Here is a 22,153-nt window from a genome sequence, read left to right as displayed (position 1 = left end):
ACTTTAGATTCTGAGACAGAGTGACTGATTAGGACAGATACAGGGAGAGCAAGACAGTCAGCTGCTAGTAAGAGAAAAGTGGAAGGAATATTGTCAGCAGATGCTGAGCATGGCTTTAATTTGGAGAGTAGAGTTTTGATGTAGCTAGTAGGTACAAGTTTGAGGGAGAAGGTATTTGAGGAGATCGTATTAGGAGTAGGTTCAGAAAAGTTGGAGATGTTAGTAGTAAAGGAGTTTGGGTTACGGTTCGGTAGCTTAGATATTGAATCGATAAAATAGGTATTGAAGATAGTGGCAGTTTCTTCAGATGTCTTGTCTGGGCATGGACTGGGGGAGTTAAGATTACTGGGATGTAATATTTGGTTAATAGAGTTCCAGAATTTTTTAGGAATAGATTTTAGGGCTGTGGGAGGTTTCTTATAGAAGTCCTTTTTATCTTTGTTTATGTGTTTTTTCATCAGATTTCTGAGTTCTTTATATTTTTGTAAGTCTGCAGAGAGCTTAGTTTGTGACCATTTTTTCCATAATTTGTTTCTAGTTATCATAAGGGTATGAGCGGCTTTTGAAAGCCACGGAGATATGGTGGACTTAATTCGGACTTTGCGAGGGGGGAGCAAGTGAGTCTAAGATGCTAAGGAAGGTGGGGTTGAAAGCTAGGACTGCTTCTTCTAGTGGGAGTTGGGTAAGGAATTTCCAGTTTACTTTAGAGAGGAGAGCATTATTTTCGGGATGGAAGTTAGAGAGTTTACGACAAGTGATAAATTTAGGAGGTTTTGAGAAGTGGGGAGTGAACCTAAGCACTTTTATAGGGCAGTGATCGCTCAGGGTGTTTGGTAGGGTTTTAGGGTTATGATATTTGGAAGGATTAGATACAAGTACCCAGTCAATAAGAGTACTAGATATACATTACACAGTCTTTATATGTATTATACATATGTATATGTGTGTGTGTGTATAAATATATATATATATATATATATATATATATATATATATATATATATATATATATATATATGTATATATACACACACACACATATACATATATGTATATATATGCTTGCTTGTGTGTGTACACAGACACACAAACACACATGCACACACACAAATACCTACATACACAAACATTCAGCACTGGCAAATTCTCGTTTTCCTTTTGTTTTGGACTGGCATAGCTGTTTTCTATGTGATTATATCCATTAATTTCGACATTTATAAACACTGATATACACATTGAAATAAATGCTAAAAATCTCAGATTTACTTTTCCAATAAGTTAATAAACAAAAAAAAAAAAAAACAGTACATTCAGACCTGCTTTGCCTGAACAGTGATACTATTAGGGAAAGGATATTCAGAATGGGGGACATGGCAGGGTTAGGTTTAGCACACACGAGTATGGATGAACAAGGAGCTTCTCCTTTTCTTACTTATGTGTGTTGATCCTTTCAGTACCAATACGCATGATGATTGGGATGTGGACTAAGCTCTTTATTTCAGAGATACAAGGTACAAGAGTTTGATTCTGACCTCTGGCTACTTTCTAGGCTTGTAATAGTATACAGACTGACAACCTAGTACTTAACTATGAATCTAAATGGGGCAGGTATGATTAAATTCACCTAATATTTAAAATAGTTTGCTTTTTTAAACTTTAAGTGCAATGGGCATTTTGAGGCTGGTGCACATTTTTTTTTTTTTTGCTTTCTAATTGTGTACACACCTGAGGATTTGTAAACAGCTTTGATCTGAAGTAGGAACTTCATTTGTCAGCAACCTGTGGGATACGGATCCGATCTCGGATCCGAGCCGGCAACTTCTAACATAGCATAGATCCGAGCTCCTAGCTCCTCCCCTTACCCATAATCTCCTGCCTGTCCTAACTGACCCCAGATCTAGTTTGCCGCTCTTCAAGCAACAACTAGGTTCAGAGCTCTTGGCGTTTTGTGAGGAAAAAAAGTTTTTTGTATTTTTTCTTCTGAGTGGCTGGTTGTGTGTGTGATAGGTTTATCCTTTCTCCTTTTATATATATAACATACTTGTTTTTTCTCCTTTTATATATATACATAAAATACTTGTTTTATTTAAGAATAATTCTCCCTCCCCCGCTGGTCGTAGCGTGTGTGTGTGACTGAATTAGGGACCTAGTGAGTGTGCTTTCCTACAGTATGTCGGAGGCCCCTAAGGCAATTTTTTCGAAATGCACCAAGTGTGGTCACAAGCTTTCACCGGCTGATGGCCACACTCGGTGCGTTAGGTGCCTTGGGGTTGAACACCTCTCTTCGGGTTGCGCGATTTGCGCGGCGTTCAACCCCAGGGCACTCAAGGATCGAAGATCGAAGCTAGTTCTGGCGGGCCTTCTACCCCCAGGCTCTGCTTTGGCCTCCGGTGCTTCGGTGCCCGCTACCCCCCCCCCGGTAGCGGTCACCCCTGCCTCCCTTCCTCTGACCGGGACTCAACCTCCCGCTTCAGCTCCGGAAGATAGGGAGGCCAGGAAAGAGAAGCGGCGGGAGAAGCACCTTAAGCGGCGGGCCGAGGACTCTTCATCGGTTCCGCCCGCCAAGAGGGCTTCCCTGTCCAAGTCTTCTCAATCTCCTCCTCCTCGGATCCAATCCCCTTGTTGCTCCCCGGGACCAGAGGAGGAGGTGATCCGGTCCCCGTCGATGTCATCGAGGTGACACTCCAGGTCTGCCTCGGTGGCTTCGTTGAGGTCCACTTTTAGCATGTCTGATGCGGATATGGACCGGATGATGAGTAGATTCATCCAGGCCCAGATGCAGATGGGAGTGCTCTTGCCTCCCCCCCCACCCCTCTGGGGGGGAGCTCGACCCCTTTTTTCACTCCTACAGCTCCTTCTCCGACCCGCATTCCAGGCTCGGAGCCGAGCCAAGTTGGATCGAGGTAGAGCCGCCGTGCTGGCACGTCGGCTCCGACGACTATTCCTCGAGTCTGTCGGATCCGACCTCTCGGAGCCGTGGGCGAGCCGGATCCGAGGGATTCGTGTGCTTCGGCTCCGTCGGTCGGAGCACACTGGTCCTTTGGATCCGGCGTTCTCGGCGCGGTCGATCCGCGGACCCTAGTGGGAGTCGGATCTCGGATCCGTCTGAGCAGCTCCCCTCGGCTTCGCTGTGGTGGAGAGGGCACTGTCGAGTGTTTCCAGGCCTCGGTCCTGGCTTTGGCTCCCTCCTGCACTCCTTCTCATCTGGTCCTGGCTCCCCTCACCCGGCCCTCCGGGCAGCCTGCCTCAGCACCTTTAGGAGTTCCAGTGGAACAGATTACAGCCCGTGAGGACTCCTCGGACAGCCCCCCCGAGGAGATTCCCCACAAGGCAAAGTGCAAAAGGTGGCACATAGACTCTCCTGAGAGTCTCACAGAAGATACGGACTTGGATGAAGGGGAAGGCTCCCCGAGATCACCCCCTGAGGATGTCTCCTTTGGAGACATCATGAAAATGCTCAAAATCAGAGGTGGGTGGTCTGCCCCCAGCCCCCAAGGCTTCCTCTGACGAGTCCGTATTCCTTGAGGCATTCGAGGCAGGACCATCTACCTCTTGGGTGTCCCCTCCACCCGACCCCCTGGTGGATCTCATATCCTCCAGGGCTTGGAAGGAACCGGACACCGGAGAGCCGATCCCCAAGCGCCCAGACAAAATTTTGAGCCCCCCTGCAGAGAGATCACATTGGAGCAGAGGTCCCCCTGTGGATGCCATGTTGGTGGCTGCAGCCACTAAGAAAGAGTTGGCTCAGGAGAGCCCCACGGTTCATCCTCCGAGCAAGGAGTCTCGCGCGATGGACCGTCTTGGGAAGCGGGCCTTCAGTTCGGCAACCTTCTCTATGAGGGCCTTAAACTATATGGCACATGTTATTAGGATGCAGCGGGACCTAATTAAGGAATACGCTGCTTCCCCCCCGGGGTCCATGGAGGGAGACAAGGATTTGTACTCTTCCCGAATGGCCACCCTCTGCTCTATCTCTAATACCTCTATGCGGCTATTGTCTCATGCTACAGAGGGAGCCGCTAGAGCAGGCGGAGTCGGGCTTGTCATGAGGAGACAGGCCTGGCTCCGTCACTGTGACTTCTCGGAACCCTTTAAGGCGTCATTCGCGAATGCCCCTTTTGATGGTTCTGCACTGTTCGGCAAAACCGTTCGCGACACTCTTGTCCAGAGCGAGAAAGACGGGAAGATCTTGTCTGCCGTCGGAGTCCGCTTCTCTGCGCCCCAGAGGTCCTTTTCCAAGAACCAAAAGGGTCAGAAGAAGATGTGGTTCCAGAAATCGCATCAATCTCAGTCTGCTCAGGACAACCAGTCCTCTCGTGGCAGAGGAGGACAGGGAGGACGCCGCACCAGAGGCAGAGGGGGTCCGAGGAATTTTGGGTCCAGAGAACCTTTCTCTGAGAGGCCCACGCAGAACCCCTGAGGGGTTTCCCGACTGCTCCACTCTGGATGCAGTCGGGGGGGCATTTTTCGAAGCACCTGGCAAAATGGGAGTCCATAACAACAGATCGCTGGGTGCTTCGCATTATATCCAGAGGTTACCCAATTCCCTTCATAGCCAACCCCAGAATCAGAAGCCTTCCCGATGTCCCACCCAGTCAAAAGAAGGCGGCCGCTGCAGAAATTCAGCAGCTTCCACAAAAAAGAGCCATCCAGCCCGTCCCCCCAGATCAAGTCAGATCAGGGTTTTACTCCAGGTTCTTTCTGGTGCCAAAAAAGACGGGGGACTTGAGGTCCATCCTTGACCTCTCTTTCCTAAACCTGGTGGTACCCAAACAAAAGTTTTGAATGGTCACGTTGCAATCAGTCCTCCCCTTATTGCGGGAGGACGACTGGATGTGCTCTATAGACCTCAAGGATGCGTACTATCACGTTCTAGTGGACAGGCGTTCCAGGAGGTTCCTCCGCTTCCGGCTGGGAGCCAGTCACTTTCAATTCAGGGTCCTCCCCTTCGGTCTCACCTCAGCCCCCAGGGTGTTCACCAAGGTCCTAGCGGTAGTAGTGGCCCACCTGAGACTCCAGGGAATTCAGGTCTTTCCATAACTGGACGACTGGCTCCTCACAGCCCCAACAAAGCATCTACTTTGCTCAGGCAGGGACTATTTTCTCGGTCTGGCTCCACTATTAGGATTAACCATCAACATGACCAAATCCTCTCTCATCCCTACACAGATGCTAGATTTTATAGGGGCAAGACTGGATTCCAGACAGATGCTTGCGTTCTTGACTCCAGATCGACTTTGGAACCTGATGTTACACGTGCAGGCCATTCTTCAACGGCAAACTCCTTCGGCGGAATTGATTCTGAGGGCCCTAGGATCTATGGCGGCTGCAATCCCTCTGCTGCCATTGGCCCGGTTGAACATGAGTGTTCTACAGTGGACCCTCCAGGTTCGATGGTCCCTGTCTTGCAACCCTCTGTCTCATCCCGTTTCCTTAAGCAAGGTTTGCAGAAAATTGCTCCTGTGGTGGCTCCAGTCTCCCAACCTCCACATGGGCCGTCCCTTCTCACTACCTCCACCAGTCGACACAGTGACCATGGACACTTCTTGCCTGGGGTAGGGGGGGCATTTTTCAGGCAGAACAGTCCAAGGCACTTGGAACGACATAGAGACCTCTTTGCATATCAACGTCCTAGAGATGAGAGCGGTGCTTTTGACGTTGCAAGCACTACACAACTCTCTTCCAGTAGGGACAATTGCGGTACAGACAGACAACATGTCGGTAGTCTGGTACATCAACAAACAGGGGGGAACCAGGTCTTACCCCCTTTGCCGCGAGGCCATGAGAGTGTGGGAATGGGCGATTTCCACCAACCGCTTTCTCATAGCAACGCACATTCCGGGACGGTCCAACATTTTAGCGGACAGGCTCAGTTGTACTATCCTGACTCCTTACGAGTGGTCTCTCAACCACCGAGTGGCAGAGCAAGTATTTGCCCGATGGGGCGACCTTGTTGCGATCTTTTTGCCTCTCCCTCAAACACGAAATGCAACGATTACTTGGCTCTGATCCCCCCGAGAGACTCTCTAGTTCATGCTTGGCCTCCCGGTCTGCTTTATGCTTACCCTCCTCTACCCCTGATGTTGAAATTGTTACAGAAAGCCAGGCAGCTGGGGAGCAGAATGATCCTCATTGCCCCATTCTGGCCTCGTCAGGCGTGGTTCCCTTACCTATGGTCTCACCTAGTGTATCCACCCTGGATTCTGGATCCCATTCGGATCTCATCTCTCATCCTCTCGGTCTTCCGACTCGAACCTGGTCAACCTCAAGCTGACGGCTTGGTTGCTCCAGTTCCACTCCTCATAAGGACTCCCGGGATCTCATCACCGGTCAAAGCCATTCTTGTAGCAGCTCACAAGCCTTCCACCAGGAAGGTTTATCGGAGTAAGTGGAAACGCTTCACCATTTGGGTAAAACACCGTCGTTTAGACCCTTTTACAGCCCCGATATCATCGATTCTAGATTTTCTAACCTCTCTCTTTCACCAGGGGGCTAGTTCTTCCACAGTCAAGGTACAGCTGGCAGCAATCTCATACTAGCAGGTGGGGCAAGAGTCTGGTCCTATTATCACTTCCAAACTGTGTAAGACCTTCCTCAAGGGTACCGTCCTCCTTAGGCCTCCAGTTAAAGAGGTGGTACCTCCATGGGATTTATCCTTAGTCTTGCAGGCCTTGACTGGTCCCCCATTCGAACCGGCTGCCACGGTTGATCTCAAATTTCTCTCTTGGAAGACAGCCTTTTTGGTGGCCATAACTTCAGCCAAAAGGGTATCGGAATTGCAAGCCCTTTGTGTCAAGCCACCATATTTGGTTTTTCACCCTGATAGGGTTTACCTCAGAATCAACCCGTCCTTTCTACCTAAGGTATCTTCAGAAGCGAACATCAATCAATCCATCAATCTCCCAGTGTTTTTCCCCAACTTTCATAACAAAGGAGAGTACAAGCTTCATTCCTTGGACGTACACAGACAATTACGTTTTTATATTCACAGAACTGCTGGTCATAGGCAATCCGATCAGTTGTTTATCTCCTTTGCCAAAAGTAATTTCGGAAAATCAGTTTCTAAGGTTTCTCTCTCTAGATGGATCTCGAGCTGTATTCTGTTAGCATATCAGAGTTCGGGAAGGCCTGCACCTCAAGGGGTCCGTGCTCATTCTACTAGGGCCGTTGCCACTTCTGCGGCCTTTCAAGCTAGGGTTCCACTGGATGACATTTGTTCCACAGCCACTTGGGCTTCATCTCACACCTTTACCAGCCATTATAAAATAGATGTTGTTTCCCGAGGTAGAGCGTCCTTTGGCTCTGCGGTGCTCCGGAATATCCTTCCATGAAGGCCACCCAAGACTTAGGTAGCTGGGGACTCTGTCCCACAGGTTGCTGACAAATGAAGTTCCTACTTCAGATTAAGAAGTTATGTACTCACCATAACGTTCCATCTGAGTAGGTATCTTCATTTGTCTGCAGCCATCCCCCCCCTTCCCCCTGACCGATTGGATCGCTCTTGTGTTATTAGCATATGTTCCCATTGGGACACCTGTTATCTGTTGTGCTGTGGGGCAAACTTGATCTGAGTTCAGTTAGGGCAGGCAGGGGATTATGGGTAAGGGGAGGAGCTAGGAGCTCGAATCTATGCTATGTTAGAAGTTGCCGGCTCAGATCCGAGATGGGATCCGTATCCCACAGGTTGCTGACAAATGAAGATACCTACTCAGATGGAACGTTATGGTGAGTACATAACTTCTTATTTTATGTTTTTTACTGTTGCTGTTTCTTTGCTGATTTTTCAGATCACTAGAGGATTATTTGATTTTACAAAAAGTGTACTTCATGAATAATTTGCGACACAAGACCTTGAGTTTTGTGGGAAAGGTAAAAAAAAAACCTAGAATAGTATCCTATTGTTTCTGTTCTGCTGGACCTTTTGAATGGCTCATTTCAGCAGAAGGCTGTCCACTTTTCTTCTCTTCTTGTTTCTGTTTTTTTTTTTTTGATGGAGTGAGACATCACAAAGGGAATAACTGTGGATATGGGTAAGTCTGTAAGGGAATTAAGCACTCTCTAAATATCCCTGTCCACGTGTCTTGTGTAACACCTAACCATGTGAGAAGTTGGAAGAAGAGCCAGTCCCAGAATGCTACTATAGTGGCACAATCAGACAAAGTCTTTGGGAAACTGATGTTCATTCAAAGGTGGGTCAAAGCCTTTCTGTTACAGCCAAGGACCTGTCTCTCTGGAAAGATCACCTCTGTGGGAGTAAACCTGAGCCTCAGGGTTTCTCCTAGATTCCTGGTTCTTTTGCTACTGCCAAAGCCTGAGCAAAGGCACAGATGAGCTCATCTAAGAGGGTGAGAAGGAGAACCAAGGAGGCATGAACTACATTTCAACAGAAGAGTGTTTTTCTCTCTTTTTCCATCACTTCTAAATATACCTTTACCTCAGGGATGAAGAGACAAGAACTTCTGAAATGGGTAATTTATTAAGGACATCTTGATGTCCTCAGCAAAGTTAATAAGTCCGAGCATGCAAGTTGAGTAAATGCCACATGTCCCGCTAAATACTCAGCAGCACTGTAGGCCACTGTCACCATCACATTCAGTACGAAACAGACAGCTGCTATCTGGGACAGCATTCTGACTTTGTTAGGTCCATATAGCAACTCTGCCAGAAAATGGTGCATTTCATCTACCAAGTCTTGGTTTAACTAAGTCATGTAAATCAATTAATTAACAGCCCCACACAATAGAGCAAGACATAAAATTCTCTATTAGACTGGATCCTACTAGATGACCCTAGCAAATACTCCACCACAGGTACAATGTCAAATTCTCTCAATGATCATCTCCCAATCTATACAACTAGACATCTCACACATCCAGTTAAACAGCATATTTATAAAACAGCATGCAACCTTTCCACCTCAATATCTTGAAAACTTCCGAATGCTTCACAGTCATACCTCGTACTAAAAAGAAAATAAATGAAGACAAAAAAACAAAATACTATAGTAACTTTCAAAATAATACTAAACACAACCCTAAAAATTTTGGACATCTATTAAAGAAATCTTACATCCTGGCCAAAAATTCAACCTAAATCCCTCTTCCAAAAACTCACCATTCAAAACTGCAAAACAGTTAAACTCTTATGTTATAGATAGTATAGCATCTCTACCCAAGGATTATCAACATCTAGTCCCAACCCTGCCCAACAGCCACATATCACCACATCCACTTTCAGTTCAAACCCGTGCCTACATCCTATCTAAAACTACTTTTAAACTTAAACTGTGCTTTTCTTCAGCTGATACCTTCCAAGCGAGTACCTAAAAATAGCAGCCAATAGCATTGCTTATCATATCTCAATCCTTATAAATAGGTCAGTCCAGGAATCCCACATTCTCTCCCGCTGGAAAAAAGTCACACATTATCCCTCTACACAAAGGAGGAAATTCAACAGACATTAATAACTTTAGACCAATAGCAATCTTATCTCCCCTCGTCAAAATATGTGAAAAATGTATTAAAAAACAACTGCTACACTATTTCCTGCAGGAAGAACTCCTATCCCCTATACAACACGGCTTCTGTCCTCCCCATAGTACTAGCACTGCCCTTCTAGCCTATACAGATACTGTCAATAAAGCTAGAGATAATGGGAAACTAGTCACTCCCTTATTTCTAGACTTGTCTAAAGCCTTTGGCACAGTTTGTTCCAGCAAGCTTCTTCAAACGTCCTCACTAAGTCTCTCTCAGCCACCCTTCTATGGTTCAAAAGTTACCTGTCTAACAGGTTATCCATCAGTAAAATAGCACTCTACACTCTCTCCTTACCTCCCAGTCACCACTGGTGTACAAGGCTCTATCCTTGGTCCCCGCTTAATATTTTCATCACATTCTCTATACTTTCACACAACAGGCCACCTTAACAGAATACGCAGATGATTCCACTCTCATTTGCACATCTGACAACATGGTACACCTCCAAAAAATTACTCAGGAAGCTTTAACAGCCACTGGAGCATAGCTTCATAACTCACAACTCATGCTCAACCCAAAAAAGGCCAAACTACTACTTTTTTCCCCAAATCCCTCTCTCGTGAAAACAAAATAAATGTAAAGTCCTCTTTCTTGATAATACAACCACTTACGTCACTTCTCATAGCAAACTATTATGGGTAATAGTGGATGGCAACCTTACAGTCGACCAGCATATACAAAATTGCATAAGAAAAACTCATCAAAATTAGGGATGCCTTACAGAGCCAAAAACTTTCTCACCGATGTAACTAAAATACACTTGCCACTACTTCTCTCTTCTCCGCTCTTCTTTATCATGCTCCCATCCTTACTAGCCCTCATGCTTCACAAAAATTGAAACTTGAACAATGCTATAAACAAAGTTGCTAAATTTGCAGCAGATACCACTTTCAGAACCCACCACTGTACAGCACTGAAAAGCCTAAATTGGTTAAAAAAACTTTCAACACAACTATGTTCCCAGTCTGTCACTGCGATAAAGTGACCAAAAACTCTTGTCGGTCTATAAACCTAGCAAATATGCTGGGCATTGTCTATACAAGTACAAGGCTGTTAAAGCCTGGAACTCCTTACCTGTATCCATCAGGTCTATATCCACCCTCCCATCTTTCAAAACCACTCTGAAAGACTTCCTAGCTAAAATCTGGCTCTGTTCTTGATCAAAACCACGAAAACCTACTTCCCTAAATGTGCAAGTACCTTTTCATTCCTTATACCTCCTTACTCCCCCTTCTTCACTTACTTCCTTACTTCTAATTCTCTTCTATGACTTTCTGTCTAAGTATACCATAAGCCTGTTTTTCCCTCACTGTATATTACAATTCCTATTTGTATTACACTAACTTACCTTTAAATTTCTCTACAAACTGTCTAAAATTTCCCTGCATATTAAACGATTGTCATATGCCTTGTATCCATAAATAATGATAAATTTTACATAATAAACTGCAGATGTTTTTACTTTTGAAGATTGTAAAATTATTGTTCTTAAAATGTTTTTGCAATTATTTGGAGCTTTTCTCCCTGGGCTTCTGCTGAAAATAGGCTTTGACCCAGTCAGACATTTTGGTAATCAAATATAAATAAATAAATAAATTCAATAAATAAAATACTTGTCTTATATTTATTTATTTATGGTGTCAAATAAAAATTTAGTGCATATGTGAATCCATTTCCCTAAATGGTCCACAGCACTAGATTCCTTACCAGAGGAACCATAGGCCTCTGGGAGATGGGAGCCTTTTTGAGGGCAGCAGCTGCAGAGAGAGTTTTGGAGACTCTGACCAAAAGTTCCAATCTTTGGGTGGCTGGAATCCTGTCTGGCTTCCTGGAAAAAGGAGCCACTGTTGTAGGATATTTCCATTTAGCACGGATGGCCATCTTAAAAATGTCCACCAATAAAGCAACCACCCAAAAGAACATTTGGTTAGATAAGAAAGTCTTCTGGAGTGTTCTCTGTGAAAGGACATAGGGTTTTGTAGGCCATCAAATATCTGCTTCATCATCTCTAACACTTCCCAAAATTCTGTGTCATTGACAAGACAATGGGGATTCTGTCCTTCCCATTATTATCTAGTGTAGGTGACTTCACAGTGGAGTACTGTGCTTACTCTTGTTTACAGACCTCTTTGGGATCTTTAGGAGTAGGGTACCCAAAGAAGAGGAAGAATGTTTTGTAATTGAAGTTGTGAAGGAATGCTTAAAAGGACATTGGGTCCCTGTGTCCTGTTGTGGTAGGTGGGATGACCAAGGGGTCAAGAAGGGGATGATCTGTCACTTCTGCAGGTTACAGGATTAGGATAGGCAGGGATGATGAGTGTGTCCATTACAAGGTATCTTACATGCTTTCTTCTGTGGTGGACACAGTTTGCAGACTAAGTATACCGAACTCTAGTTCCAACTGCTGCAGTACTAGGTATATTAGCATGGGCAACATGAAGACCTAAGTCAAAGAAGATTCTTTGAAAGTCAACATTTGGCAAACCTAAAAAGTTCTGGCATCTCAATGTGCATAAAAGTTAACAGTTCAAAAGTTTCCTTTTTGTTGATGGTGTTGAGCTCCTGACTGACGTGTGAGCATCCAGGTCTTCTGATTGTGGAACTACAGCTACCTGGATAGGCAATGTTTTAGCCTGTGTTATGGACAGTCAATGTCAACACATTCTGTCATCTACACAGGACTTAATTAGAGTGGTGTGAGGCAGCAGTTATAAGAAACTGTCATGTGAGCTACTGTATGTATAGATGATTCTGTAAGATTCAGATGAAAGGAGTATAACAATTTCATGCTTGGCAATAAAGTGTTTCAAACAGCAATCTATACTAGGTCTGATTGCTTATTAATGTTCACTATAATGTAAGCTGACCTAAATACAGACAAGTGTCAGTTTTAAGGTTGAAGAAATATCCACAAAACAAAATGAACCACTGAGGTAAAACATTTCAACACTGCTTCCATTATGAAAAAATAATAAACCAGTTCAACACATTTGCCCAACACCACTCATCATTCTATAAGAAGTCTGTCACTTTAGCATTCTGATGAACAGAATTAAACTGTAATACCAAAGACGACTTAATTTCAGAGTGGGTTATACCAGCTGGTGTGCAGAGACAATACTCCATGTTTTTTTTTAAGTAAGTAAAATAATTTTCTATAATCTTCAGTGAAGCTGGGCTCAGGGACTACCAAGCAACTAGTAATGTAGACATCCTCCTTAAAGTTTATTTGTTAATTATTATCTATTTACTAAATGTATTAATTTATTCTTCACTGCGGTAGAGATTCATAGTGAAGCTACATAATACACAGTGCACAGTTGCAAGAAAAATGGACGCAGACGTGCTAATAAAGACTCATAGTCCTGTGTTGTGTGCTGTGATACAGTTAGCAGACGTATGAAGTATGATTCGCAGATTATACGCAAATAACAGCATAAAAACACACAAATGAAAGCAGAAAGGGAAATAACTATGTAGCTTGAAGTTTTGCTTTCATACACAGGGTGGCAAGATGAATGCATCTCAGAATTTGTCATTTAGGTTTACATTAAAAAAATTCCAATTTTCAGTCTACCATCACCCCCGTCATTAAGGAGTTTGAACAATCTCGATTAAATGAGCTACATGTTAGTAGTGATCTAGTTTTTAGAAACCTTTGCCCAAATTTAACTTAAGTGGGAAAAGTAGCATTATAAAAAATTAAAACTAATGAAACTCTGGTTGTGACTCATGCTGGGAGTGTGGGTGTGATGCTCTGAAGACTGGTTACCTGGCTAAACCCTAAAGGACCTTAGTAATAACAGATTTTATGTAATAATACACTTTGACACATTTTTAAAGTATGTTGTTCATAAAGGGATTATGGTTATATCACTAAAACAACAACTAATGGCTAAGAAGCCAAACAGAAATTACATTTATTACTAGAACTATACAAAATGGTCACACTATCATACAAGGTAAAAGTTTTCTAACTGAAGCTTTTTTTAGACTTTCTTGAAAAATGTTTTAAAGCTTCACTTGCTTATATCACATCTCATATTAAGGAAACTATGCAGTTCCTTGGAATAATGGAGCCATTATTTTTGGATAAAAAAAAAACTGTATGTGCACATGATATTTTGACACCTTCAATATATCTCTCCATCATGAGATCATTTCACAGCAGTCAATTTTTGGCTTGGTAAGTCAATTACACTCTAAAAGGTTTATTCAGCAGTTATTACAAATATTTACTCATATACTGAAAAAACAACATTTTTATTTTCATGAACACTATTATTTACGATTCAGGGGAATTGATTTAGGAGGCCATTCTGCATCTACATAAGCTAATGGATTATGTTAACAGTGATTTGATATAAAACAGCTCAAGCGATATTCTTCTTTCCAAAGTAGAGATTTTTCTTCTTTTTTTTTTTTTTTTTTTAAAAGAGGACTTCAGGCTCCTGTTAATAGGTAACGCTACTGAAATGCATCAGTTTGTCACTTACCTTAATAAGAATGTATTTGGTATTAAATTCACATCAAAATTCATCCTTTCTAAAATTGACTCTTCGGGTGCAACTATACTGAAAGATGGTTTGGGACAAACCTTTATGTACAAGAAACCAGCAGTTGCCACCTTAGGTCTGAGACTGGCAACATAAATTATTCACAGTTTTTGAGAATACAAAGAATTTGCCCTAAATGTATTTAATCAGAGATTGTAAGAGCAGGATTGTGACCAAAGCATATGTAGTTTCAAAAACATTACCAGTAGGGAAATATCGATACAGAAGAATCAACATAAACTTAAATTATCTACTCAGGTCTAATGCAGCATTAGGCACCACTACTTTTAAGATCCAATAAATATATACATTTTGGCTTACCATGATAGTAAAAAGATTTTTTTCTCTATGTAACCCTTCCTGTATGCAAGTTTACCTTTAGAAAGGGACATAATGTAGAACAATAACTATCTCATTTTAATTACTCTAAGGCTCCAAATCATAGGCAACTTCAGTTGAGTGACAAACCTTTGGGTAGCCACTCATGTAACAAATGTTTTTCTTGTTAATATATCAAACCAAAATTTCTACCTTGTTGAATACAACTAATGCTTTTAATATCAGAGTGTTAATCACTTGCAGTTCTGAAGGTGTTATTTATCTTGCCACACGTACATGGAGGCTTCTACAAGGGACAAATGTCATGTGAGTTAATGAAAAATTTTATTACATACTAGTTTGTTTTTTAAAAGATCTTTTTTTGCTCCCCTGCCTCATACTATGACTTGCTACCACAATGCCCCCATCCATCCCTGGGTCCACCAGCTTCTCCTAACTTCTCCAGTCTATCTCGATTAAACTGAGGCTGGACAAGGAGCTTAAGTAGTCCAGGAGGGGATTCTACTTGCCACCTTCCACTGGGAGGTTTTCACTTTTGCCCTACCAGTCACCTCCCTTCCTAAAAGTATTGTGTGACTGAGACCAAGTGGTGGTGTGCAATGGATATGAGGTGTTTCATCCTGTCTCTAACAACTCAGATATGTCCCCACCCTATTCTCCTCTCCAGGATTCACCACAGATCACTGACGAAAATGCTCACACAAGCCCACCCCCACCCCCGCGAGATGGGGGATCCCCCATCACTCCTTGACATTCAGTCTGTCACCAGAGCTGCTAATTTAATCCTGGTCGGTTGTTCTGGACTGCAATCATGGCTTTATCCCTCTATGCCACTGGAACGGCCATTACATATTAGTAATTTGAGGTGCCACAGAACTCACATTGCCCTTTTTAAATACAAAGGCTACCATCTTAGTGCTAGGTTTTCATTTGCAGTTACTGATGAAAACATTTTTTATGCCAAAATATATGATACAAAGTCATTCTTGGATAAAAAGGAACACGTCGGGATCATTAATTTGGGTGCTTTGTAACTAGTAGAACTCAATGAGGAGTTATGAGGGTGATTAAAAAATATTCCAAAGAACATCAGGAAAAAGAAAACACATACCATGTCTGCATCTAGTGAAGTTTGACTGTGTTGATCTGAATGTACCAGTAAAGACTAAAAAAGTGAAAGTAAAATCTTATGGGCATTCAGAAACCATATAACTGAAACAATAGTATATCCTTAGGTGGTCAATTGCCTATGTCCCATGGGCCGCCACTAAAGGAGATTTAAGATATTACACAGTGAAGGCTCTTGCTTTGATGGGTCTTGTATTCTTGCTAAATACTTTGCTGTTTGACAGTTTTACCCTTTATTTTTTACGTAACCACATTTATATACTTCTATACAATTTCGCAGATGTTATTATACATACATACGTACATAATACACAGGGTCTATATCACGTCGTGCAATGCACAAGTGGGCTGTTCCGGTACAAAAACAAAGTCTGTTGGGTCAGGTCCAGGTTTCATCACAGAGCATTGGGCATGATAAACGTGTATTCAATAACAATAATTTTTCTTGTGCATTTACATTGCCCATTACTAATGAAATGTGGTCCATTAAAAAAATTATAGTGGACAATTGGAAAATATTATTAGGTAACCAGGACCTTATGAAAGTGATAGGTATGCGACCCAATTTCACTTTCAAAAAAAAAAAAAGAACATCAAAAGTTTATTAGAATATGGAGCTAAAAAAAGGAGGACACTTTTAGGTAATTTTCTTTTAACCAAAGTGACATATGCCTGTAATAATTGTAGACAATGCAGATACATCAGTAATTCTTCATCAGTAAAGTTTAATCATATCAAAAGTACTTATTGGTCAAAAAGTTATTACACATGTAACAGTTAGATGGTTGTGTATGTTGCACAGTGTCTTTCATGTCCCAGTTGTTATATTGGAATGACAACCAGATGTTTAAAAAGAAGGATATGTGAACATCTGTTAGCCATTAGGAAGAAAGAACAAACCAATGCCCTAGCAAGGCGTTCCATTGTATGTGTTGATTTTAAGAAATTTACTTTTTCTGTTATAGACAGTGTTGTTCAAGAGGTATTCATGGGTGACTGTAAGACACATTTGGAATGTAAAGAATCTCTTTGGCAAATTCACCTTGGGGAAACAATGCACCTAGTTTGATTGATACTATAAACATCAAGTGTTTTTTTTTGCAGATGAAGCATTGACATTTAAACAATGTATTTGTTGTTTTTTATATACACACATTTTGTTTTATGCAAAAAAAGATAGTGGCATATTTACATTTATATGTATTTTTTATATATTTTTAAATATTTGCAATGTGAAGTTTTTTGATTTTTATGACATCATTTATCATGTGATAAGGTATTTCACTATAAAAATAGTCTTGTGGGCGGAGTTCAAGTTTTCTGAGGAAGTTTATGAGAAATAAAGTGAATGAAAGCACTAAGTTTTGGTGTCCATGCTTTCTTAGTGTTGTTGGACAGATATAATTGCAAGTTACATTTCACATGTTACAAAAGGACATAGTTCATACAGCTAATTAAACATTTACAGATAAGCTCCATGATATTTGCAATTGGCTTGTCACAATGTTACAAAAAGACATAATTCAATACAGAAATTTCAACATTTACATAAAGTGAATATTTTTGTTATAAACTCAACTGTAGGTTTAACATTTCAAAATATACAGCTACTAGCCATTAGTAGGTTAGGAAAATATTATGCATGGAGAGGGCAATAGTATATTTGAGACTGGAGAGTATAGTACAATAGATATTAGAGAGAAAATTCATTTTTAGTAGGGGAGGGAGTGTTTTGGGTGGGATGAAGTAAAAGTAGAGGTAGTTGAATGAGACAGTGCAAGGTGGAATGAGAGGGGGAGGGGTTTAAGTTGGAGCGTGGCAAGGGCATTCCCATTTGGGAGAAAGATAACAGAGCAGCTGAGATTTGAATTCTGTATGGTTAGGTGGGTTGCGTAGCTGTGTGGGGAAAGAGTTCCACTGTTTAGCTAAGGAGTGGGACAGCAGTACATGGCCAGGAGGTCATGCAGGTTTGTGGACCTGAAGGAGATTTACATGATATACTATGTAAAAATATTTTGGGCGGCCGCGGTGGTGCAGCGGTTAACGTTGCCGCCTCACAGCAAAAGGTTCTCCGGTTCGATCCTCGGCTGGGGTGCCTTCTGTGCGGAGTCTGCATGTCATCCATGTGGTCGCGTGGGTTTCCTCCAGGTGCTCCGGTTTCCTCCCACATTCCAAAGATATGCTGTAGGTGGACTGGACACACTAAAATTGGCCCTAGGCATGAGTGTGTGCGTGTGCCTTCTGTAGAAGGTTGGGCGCCGGGTTGGCAACTCGACATTGTAAAACTCCACTGCCAATCATGAGTGGACAGGTGATCCGCTGTGGTGACCCCTAACCGGGAAAGACGAAAGAAGAAGACTATGCAAAAATATCACTTAAAAATAATGTATCTTTTGAAAAACTCCCATAAGACATTTAAATATAACTAAATATAATAATATTAAGTATAATAAGACACACAAAAATGAAGATTCACATATGAAAAACAATACTTTAAAAGACTTTTCTAAAATGTATGTTTCATTATGATGTGAATGGAATTAGTTACCTGGATGCAAGTCTACAGATAGAGTTGAGTAATGGCACATTCATGTCCAGGGTGCATATGAAAGCAAACTATTCTAAATCCTATTGACATTTTAAACGTCAACATCCTGCTCACTTAAAAAGAAATACAGTTAAGGGACAGTTAGTAAGAATAGCCAGGATGACATTATTATGGGAAGATTTTCTGGAAAAATGTATCAGAATTCAATTTTTACATACAGAATACCCTTTGAAGTGGTAGATGAGATACAGCAGGGTTGGGGTGACAAATAGTCCCCCTTGCTGGGGATGGGTGAAGAAGATACTGAACTAGATAAAGACATGGAATGCAATGGGAATTTTCTGAGGTCTTTCAATATAAAATATAGTAGTGATACAAAGGAAGTACAGAACATTACTTCTAGAGTATGGAAGCTTTCTAAAATGCCTAGGAATTTTTTTTTCAACCCCTTACTTTCACTTATAAGACAGGACACAATGTCAAGGAAATTTTGGAAAAGGGTAATCAAAAGAAAGTTTATATCGACAACTAGAGACCAAATGAGAAATACGAATGTGTAGTGAGCAATCAGTGTCCCTATGCATTGAATAGGGATAGGGTTTGTCATCCAGTTGAGGGACTAGAGTTGAAAAGTTATAAGTACTTTAATTGTTTAAGTAAAGGGGTTATTTATTTGGCATCCTGTAAAGTATGCCTATCTTTTTACTTTGGGAAAACTGAAAGAGCTTTGACAAAAAGGATTTATGAGCATATGAATGACATTAAGAACAAAATGGTCACTAATACCTTATATAAACATTCGTCGAATAGTAAAGCTAGTGTATCCACTTTTTTGTGTTAGAACAAGTTGGTTGTGATCTCAGGAGTTGGCAATGGGAAACATTAACTGAATATTGTGAATTACTATGGCAGTTTAAACAACGCCAGCAACCCTCCAGGGCTGAGCAATCATGTTTCCAATGCCCCGGTGTTAAAATTGCGATCAGCAAAGCTGTGATAACGTTTAAACATTTAGCTTGCTTTTTTGCATTATATGCATATACACATGCATGTACATTTATTGTTATATTTGTTATTAGGCTACGTACTTCAAAGACAATTTTAAAGCATTGTTTTTTCATATGTGAATCTATTACTTTGTGTGAATTATTAGATTTAATATTACTTTTAGTTATATTTAAATGTCTTATGGGCATTTTTCAACAAATGTATTATTTTTTTAAGTAATATATCATGTGAAGCTTTTTCAGGAAGTTATATGTGTTTTTGAATGGGCATCATGATAAGTGGAGTTTCATCCATTAGAAATGATGTCATGATTGTTTAAATTAATTATGAATGCACCAATGAGATTAGACATTTGGATATTTACAGTGTGAACATGTGAACTGTATTGTTCTGGTAAAGTCTTTGTGGAGTCGAAAGTGCTCAACATAATATTCAAACGTGCTATTAAAACTTAACAGTTTGTGTTATTCACCTCTTCATTCCTTTTCACGGCCAGGACAGTTTTCGTTGATATTTTCTGTCAACACTTCCACTACTTGCATGTCAGACATATTAGATATAATCAGTGAAGTTGACAAAACAGTTGTTTGACAATATAAACTGGGTATACATATTGCATATGCTCTCTCTCTCTTTCTCTTTCTCACACACACACACACACACACACACACACACACACAATTATGTGCATTCATTTACACATGCATTTATGTATATTCATTTTTTTCAAAAATCATATGAACCAGACTACTTATGTACCTACAGGCAATACAAAAATATTTACACAAAAAAAATCATAAAAGCAGAATACTTTATGTGCTTACTGGCAACAAAGGAAGATATACACTTGTACTATGTTGAATAAATCAGATTACAAGTATCTTGGCAATACAAAATCATAACACACATATGTAATTATGTATAGAGATCTAACTCGAGCTTACCACTCTATATATTACTGCGGCACCTGATAAAGGCAGCAAGTGTATATCAATGCATTCCACTGCAAACATGAAATCATGCTCGACACATACAGTGATATTCTGATACAAAAAATTAGTAACTCACCTGTGAGGAAAGCAGTGACACTGGATGAACATGCTGTGTTAGCAGTGGAGTTGAAGTTAGAGCAAGAGATCTAAAGGCCTGGGTCAGGGCTGCAAGGGCCATCATGAATCAACCTGCTTCAAAGCTGTGAAACAGAGAAAACAAAAACGAAAATAGAAGTTCCAACAGACTGTACACTAAGAAATTATGAAATTCATTTTTATGACATGTATAGTTAACGCTCAAGGCTGTAATCACTTTATTTTTGTTTTGTTTAACTGGGGTACAGCATGGATGAGTTGTATAAGGATGTAAAACAAAAACAAACAACTCCAGGCACCAAGATTACCAAACATAAAATGGTAACACTGTGAAAAAAATACAAAATATGCAGTGTGCTGGCTGAAATGGAAGAGGATGGAATTATCACGCAAATTTATATCTACTTAACTACAAAACCATTGGAAGCAAAATGCTGATAAACTCTTTAATTATTAAAAAACACAAATTTGCAGAAACTAAAATGGACAACTTTTTAGAAAAGACCATATTCACAAATTGGTCAGTACTCAGTATAGCTGATACCAGCCATCTACAAGAAAAAACAAACCATGCACTTAAAGAAACACACACGCGCTTATACCACGAATGACACATTTTGTATTATTGTATACAAGGGCTATTCCACATATTAGTGCATTCTTAAAAACATTTTACCACAGTGACTTTTCTGTTTGCACCACTGTATACAGTGCCTGCAGCATCATGATATGTTTTCCTTCTATTCACTCATTAAATAAATGAACACATCCCAATGTTTTACTACACCCTTTGTAAAAATACTTTTCCTTATACCACATCACAAAGGATTTGTTGACCTTTATCTCCTATGATGTCAGTGTTGGGATAACATGGAGATGTATCCATAGGCTTTAGAAAATGGATCAATGCATATGCCCTTGGGGCAGATGCATTCAAATCTGTGGAAACATAGGTTCATAGGTTGGTACTAGGATATCGGCTCTAAGGCCTATGCAAGCCTAGCCATAACAATTCCCTGGATATTTCTTCCCATGATATTTACTTCTCTTGGCCCCTGTCTAGCAGGGAGACTGACATGATCCCTGGGGTGAATTTCCTATCTCCCATCCAATCATCAAGGTTCCTTTTGAAGAGGGCCAATGAGGCGCTCTGCTTGACATGTATGGGCAGTCTATTCCAGAGTATGGGCAGTCTATTCCAGAGTATGGGGAGTCTCTGGGTCAGGAACCTATCCCTCCAGCATGTTTTGCTCATTGTGATAAGGTTTAGATCCCTGGAGCGTGTGGCTCTGAGGGATTGGGATTTCTTTAAGTGGAGCATGTCCAACAGCTCAGGGTTTGACATGGCCTTGTATGTTAAGCAGAGATCGCCTCTGAGTAGACGATATGCCACAGAGTACAGCTGGAGTTTTTTTTAAGACAGTCAGCATATGGCATCTGCTTTAGGCCTGTGATTCTTTTAGTGAGGTATTTCTGTGGCCTTTCCAGCTGTTGCAGATGTCTTGTGAGGTACACACCAAACGGAGCATTATACTCTATAATGGGTCTAATGAGGGATGAGTACAGTGGGACAATGACCTCCTTTTTTTCTGGATCAAAAGCCCTTAGTGATGAGATGTGCCACATATAAGGATTTCCTGATGGTTGTGGCGATGTGGTTATCGAAAGTGAGACCACTGTCCACCTGTGTCCCTAGGTCTCTCATCACACTTTCGATGTTTAGCATCATGCCACCTATGTGGTAATTCATGGGTACATGTTTTTTTCCAAAGGAGATAACTATACATTTCTTGGCATTAAGCTTGAGCCCATGGCTCTGGCACCAGGCATCTGTTTCTGTAAAGCCCTTTTGCAGAATATCCACATCATTTGGGGATTCAATAATGGCTCCCAGTTTGCAGTCATCTGCAAACTTTGTTAGCCAGAGTCCCTTAGTGTTGGCCTGTACTT

The 22,153-nt window shown here is 41.3% G+C and overlaps 1 protein-coding gene across 1 annotated transcript in view; it reads right to left on the bottom strand.

Moving 5' to 3' along the window:
* Positions 1-20,307, bottom strand: part of MRPL2 (mitochondrial ribosomal protein L2) — a 443,294-nt gene extending 422,987 nt beyond the window's left edge. The window contains exon 1 of the mRNA XM_044087913.1: positions 20,184-20,307. Within this exon, the coding sequence (XP_043943848.1) occupies positions 20,184-20,288 (105 nt within the window). The 5' untranslated portion in view covers positions 20,289-20,307. The remainder of the gene's footprint in view (positions 1-20,183) is intronic.
* Positions 20,308-22,153: the final 1,846 nt, after the last annotated feature.

This window comes from Protopterus annectens, chromosome 1.part0, assembly GCF_019279795.1.
Source record: "Protopterus annectens isolate FY-2018-M chromosome 1.part0, PAN1.0, whole genome shotgun sequence".
Lineage (NCBI taxonomy): Eukaryota > Metazoa > Chordata > Ceratodontiformes > Protopteridae > Protopterus > Protopterus annectens.
Note: the sequence above shows the minus strand (reverse complement) of the source record. Positions and strands in the feature narration are given on the sequence as shown.